We start from the raw sequence: 6,015 nt of genomic DNA on the forward strand, positions 1-6,015 counted from the left end.
TCTGCCCCACACAGCCCTGGATACCGATGCCCATAAACCAACAGTTTGGAAAAGGTTAAAGGAGGCATCACTTCTTGAAGTGTGACTTTTCGTAACTGTTTCTTAAACAAGCCTTTCAAGATCCACAACCATAGCAGAGTGGCTACATCAAGTGACTGAAGGGCAGAATCTGGCTAGCAGCTCACAAAAGATAAAAATCAGCAAAAACCCACAAATAGCACATTTAAGCCTTCATCTACAAGATAAAGAATTTCTTTGATCTGGTTACATCTATTGAAACTTCCACTGGAATTCAGGCTCGCTCTTCAGCTACCAAGCATGAAACACGCAATTCAGAAGGCATTGTACAGGCCGTGAATCCTTCTCTGCACAGGCTTTTGAAAGGAAAAGAAACAGCAGATTGCACCCTCTCCTCATTCTGGGCGGCCTCTCTATTTACAGGTACTTATGCCAGCACAAAATGATTGAAATACAGCAGCTTAGCTGAAATTATTGAAGCACGGAACAGATATATAAATACTACATCTTTAAAACACCCTCCATCTTTTCACGCACACAACCTCCCTGTGATCAGCATTTATTCAATAATTTACTACAAGCGGTATCAGTAACGAAGCCATTACATTTCACATTATGTCACACTGCAATATCCCAAGTATGGGAAGTACAAACCTGGAACCAGCATCACAAGCAAGATTCAGCCGTATCACAACTAACCCAGTGCACAATCAAGGCACCCAAGTCGTGGCAGTGGGTTCCACCCTGCACATACCTATCGCTGGATGTCTTTGTGACCTCAAGGTCTCAAACCTGAGCAAGTTACACATCGATGGAGCTACTGCACATATTCTGCACTGCAGAAAGTATATTACTACTTCTGCACATAAGACACAGGGTAAAAACACTCACACGGTACTTAATAGGTGATGCCACTAATCTGAACATGAAGAATTCAAGTTGGGAGCAATATGACCTCCTGTGGCACCTAACAAAAAGTAGATTTAGAACTTGCGTACCGAAGAGATGCAGCAATACTCCCATATCCACGTGAGCAGGTCCTGTTTGTGACAGGGCTTTTGCCAAAGATTTTAGCTGGTGCTACACACTGTGTCCAAATACTGTAACATTTGGAGACATGTGATAAAACACTTCAAAAAAAAATGGCTGCAGGGGGAGTCCTTAAGCGCGTGCATCCTGTTAAGCTCCTCTGGATGAAAGGAGGCCTGTCCAAGAACAAGAACATCTCTCACCAAGACTCATCTCAAAATTCAGTTGAACACTCAGCAGAAGAATCTTAGGTTGAATTTATGGAATCTGTAGAAGCCCTGAACGTTTACTCATCCCCTTTTCAAGGAAGGCCAACTGCACTGCTGGTCTTATGTGTCTTTCTATTCTATTTTCAAATAATAGATGTGGACAACAGTACCTAAATAAGGCCAGACCCTCATACTTCTTATTGCAAATATTGGTACCTTTTATAGAAATCCTTACATTTCTGTGGTGCTGGCGATGACTTGCAGCATGCTTTGACCACTACGAGACTTATGATTGACAGACTCAGTTATATAAATCAAGTTTTAGTTCCATCCCACCACACATCTATCAGCACGGTGGCGTTAATTGCAGGAGAAATGTGCGACTAAATCAATATACCAACATAAGCAGTTCCTACGGGAGCAGCTGTTACAACGCTCCCATGGTCTGCAGAACCAAGCTTCACCTTCTGCTTAACTTGAAGCTTGTTAGCAAGTGCCTCCTCCCATCTGTTTGAGGAGTTATTTCACAAGTACCCTCCCCACCACCTCTCCACACATTATCTAGTCTTAAAACCCATCTTCTTAGGCTGACATACCTAGCAGCACAATAGGAGGCCTAACCTTTTGAAGATCACAGCAATATAGGCAGAGCAGTCACATTTTAACCACGATATATCCCCTCGGTCAATATAGCATCAGGATGAAAACTCTTCTAAACCCTCTGGTGAATACATTCACCCCCTACAAAATACATTTATGTATGGAGTCATTAGGTCACCAAGCCCAGGGCTTTCCCCCAGCACACACTCATTAAGATTAACACCACAGCTGCTGACCAAAACTCTGGAGATGATGTAGGTATCTGTACAAGAGGTACAGCTCAGTTCACAGAAGTTTCTGAAATAGGACAAAAGAAATATCAAAAAAACTCAGGCTCCTAGGTCAAATTATTTCAAGCACAGAATTAAGAAAACTACAATTAGTAGAAAGCAGGGATGCTGGGGTTTTTTTGTTAGTATCTTTGCATATTTTCGTAAAATCTGCTGCTGAGTCCCTAATTAAGATTTTGTTTTTACAGAAAGTCAGTACAACACACAGTAGTTAACAGCGCCAAGAATAAAAAGCTGTCAGACCTGTGCAGGCTAAAGCTCCAGGATTGTCATAGTACTTCAACAAATCATACTTAAAAGCCTATTCATGACAAAGCAGACCCAGAGAACAGACAATATTTTGTTGAATGCTTCAGAAACGCAGACAGTGCAGACGAGACTTTCTCCCTCCCCTCAAAGAGTAGCTGGAAGGCAATTATTTTTTCCTTTGAATTTGTTTTACTTCTCTTACTATGAGGAGTATGTCCTGGTACTAAGGCCACATAGGGAATATTTGGTCAGTGACAATCCTTTATTGATGAATATTGCCTGTCATCCTCCTGAGCAGAGGAGGGTGAGATGTAAAAGCAAGTACACATCTGCTCCTTCAAGTACCCAACCCTGACTGACCCAGCTTACCCAAAAGGGCAGTGGCTACTACTCAGCTCAGCAGATACTTAGGTCTGGTTTTAGACAGAGTAACCCAGGCTGTGCTTTAGGGTGCCTGAGTTGTGTTGGTTGATTCGAAGGGCAGTCACCTCTCTATGTTGGTACACTAGCTTCACATGCAGCTCAAAAGCAAACCCTGTCACGTTTGTTTTTTTCCAAGACATCTAAATTTACTTGCACAGTTTATTTTTCCACTTCAGCCATAGGCAGTGTCCTGCCCATTTGACAAAACGTTAGCATTCACGCCTCAGCACACTGCAGAGCACTGCAAAAAGTCTGCAGAACTGTTCAGTCAAAATTCCTCTCACTTTGACACCACCTGTAGGGCAGACTCTAGGAAAAAAGTAGTTCTGAAGTCAGTGAGATCTGTGCTCCTTAAACCCTCTGACACTTAAAATAATCTCCCCATATTAGACAGGGGGAAAAAAGCTTTATTACAAGCCACTAAGTTTCAGAGAGTACTGGAAATGTACAGTACAACTAAAATTTTATAGAAACGTGCTCTGTCCAAAGGTGATTATTGAGGCACAAAGATAATAAGCAATACCAAGGCTCTGGGTTTCAGGCAAAGGCTTGTGTCTTCCCACATCTTAAAAAAATAATCATCATTGGGTTCACAGTTATTTTGCTGATGACTCATTTAAGAAAACTGCCAGCCTCCATTATTTTACCAAGTCCTGCTCTTCATCCTCTCCCTTCCTCTTTCCACACTCCCTCCTCAAGACTGCCACCATGACCTCCCACCTTCTAACACGGAGCAGTTTAGTGACTTGATCTGTGCCCCACCTGGGACACATCACCACTTCACCAGCTGGGAAACTACTGATGTCTACTGATTTAAGTTTTAAGAACGGTAGATGTATACAACCTCTGCAGCGTGAAATCCTGAACCAAGAGTCTACACTGTCATTACTAGTTACATGAACAAGCTCTCAAGCAGTCAGCCTTTCCTTGGAGCCCTGATACTTAAGGGCCAGCTGGTAAGACATTCGGCAGTAAAGTCAAACAGGGTCAAGGTAAGTGTTTGGAAAAAAAAAAAGGTTATAAGCACTCTGTATTGGAAACAACAGGCAGGATGTTTGGTGAAATCTTTATCCTATGTCAGGAATATTTAATTAATGATGCAGCCACATCTACAAAGCCCTATAAGCAGGCTTTCAAAGATGCAATTGCTATTTGACTAGCAATGTTTTACAAGAAGTAACCAAACAGAAGAGCAACTCCAGTGGAGTGCTACCATTCAAACAGCATTAAGACCCACAGAAAATTAGTGAAAGCAACTAGTTCCTCCTTCTTGGAAGTCACAGAAAGATGTAAACAAACAGAGATACCACATTTTTACAAAACTATTCATTGTGATAGTTTACATGGAACACTACTTCTTTTACACAGACTGACAGAAGAGCTCAACACCACCTCAATTTTCAAATCAGAATTGTAAGCGTAAGACAAGCATGGACAAGTATCTTGGACAAGTAGCCAACAGAGATGACTCATGAGCCATTTGGAAATGAATAAAGAAGATCTTTATAAATATCTAATGTCACGCTAAACACTTCTCACAAGACAGTCTTATGGAAAGACAAAGTTCTGCTCGTGGCAGGAGGGCTCCCACCAGCAACAGTATTTGTCAACAGCAACAGATGAGGATAAAGCCGATGAATGACGGCCGGCACCATTCCCACAGAGCTCCACGACAAGCACGCCGCGAGGCACGCCACGCCAAGCCCACAGGCCACCCTCTCCCAGGTCCCGCATCTTCCCGACCCCGCGGCTCCGAGCCCTCCCAGTGCAGGGTGGGGGCTCAGAAGATGGGCAGAGGAGCTCATCTCCCTGACACCCCCATCACCCACTCACCCCCTAGCCTGCCCACTTCACCCCACAAAGCCTCTCACCCCCCCAAGGGACCCCAGCTGTCCCTATGCACCCCCACCCCACAGCCCATCCGCCCCCCCATTACAGACCCCACAGCCCCCCCTCACCCGCTCCCCCAGCTGACCCTTCACTCTCCACAGCCCACCCACCACCTCCCACCTGCACCCCAACCCTCACAAGCCCCCACCCCGCCCCTCGCTGCCCACAGCTCACCCCCAGAGCCCCCCTCACCCCCAGAGGCCCCCGTTTCTCCCCACAACCCGCCTCCATTTCTCCCCGCACCCTAAACACAGGCCTCTCCGCCCGCCATAGGCCCTGCCCGCCCCCGTCCCTCTCTCACCGCCGGGCGAGGGGCCGTCCCGGGGGGCCCCGTCCCCAGCCCCGGTGGGGAGGCCCTCGCCAGCCGCCGCCGAGGCGAAGAGATTCCCCTGGGAGTACTTGACATCGCGGAAGAACTTCTTGGTCTCGCGTAGGTTGTGCTGCAGCCGCGCCAGGTGCCGGTTGTAGTGGCCGAAGGAGCGGCAGAGTTCGCGGATCACCCCGCCGGGACCCCGCCATGAAGGGGCCCCTTCGCCCTCCATGTCCTCCGGGTCCGTTCCGCTATCGCCTCCCCACCGCGGGGGACACTCGGCCCCTGCCAGGCTGCCGCTCTCGGTTTCTCCGCCCCTCTCGGAGGGAACGGCGCGCCCCCGGCGGCCCGGCCTTCCTCGTTTTCCCCCCCACCCCCACCCCTCCCGCCTCCCCCGACCCCCGCCGCCGCCTCCCTCCTCAGGGGCAGCGCCTCAGCAAAGCCGCGCTGCGGCCTGCGCGGAACCTTTATCGGGGCGCCGCGGGGCAAAGGGGGAGGAGGCCGGGCGGACCCCGGGCGCGGGGCATGCCGGGAGCTGTAGTCCCGCGGGGCCTCCTGGGAAATGTAGTCCCGGGAGGCCGACGGGGCTCCCGGACCGGGGCCAGCGCCCCGGGGCCGCCCTCCCGCGGCTGCCAACCCCTCTCCGGGGCGTCCGCCCGCTCCCCCTCAGCCTCGGGGGGGCAGGCGGGGGGCGGCGGGGCGGGAGCAACAGGCCGGTGCCAGTGGAGCCACGCCCGCACCGAGGCAAAGCAGCGGGACGGCCCCGCTGCCCGGTCGGCACCGCCGGGCCTGAGGAGCTGCGGGGGGCGAAATAAAAATTAAAAATAAATATAGATTAATTACAATTTTTAAAAGGTAGTTTAAAAAGGGAAACCAAAGGCAAAGCGTCGCGCCGCGGTGTCGCTCCCTCGCCGCGCTGCGCGGAGCGGCTCGGCCGGGGGCGGCGGGCCCGGCAGCACCGCGCGCCGCGACAGCTCCGCGCCGCCGCCGCCAATCG

The 6,015-nt window shown here is 49.7% G+C and overlaps 1 protein-coding gene across 2 annotated transcripts in view; it reads right to left on the bottom strand.

Annotated features, from left to right (window-relative positions):
- DSTYK (dual serine/threonine and tyrosine protein kinase) overlaps positions 1-5,424 on the bottom strand; it is a 28,522-nt gene extending 23,098 nt beyond the window's left edge. The window contains exon 1 of one of the 2 annotated variants that reach the window (XM_074850016.1): positions 5,010-5,424. In XM_074850016.1, coding sequence (XP_074706117.1) covers positions 5,010-5,250 — 241 coding nt within the window. In that variant the 5' untranslated portion in view covers positions 5,251-5,424. The remainder of the gene's footprint in view (positions 1-5,009) is intronic. The other variant, XM_074850015.1, reaches the window with a different exon arrangement.
- Positions 5,425-6,015: the final 591 nt, after the last annotated feature.

This window comes from Strix aluco, chromosome 25 (genome assembly GCF_031877795.1).
Source record: "Strix aluco isolate bStrAlu1 chromosome 25, bStrAlu1.hap1, whole genome shotgun sequence".
NCBI classification, from domain to species: Eukaryota; Metazoa; Chordata; class Aves; order Strigiformes; family Strigidae; genus Strix; species Strix aluco.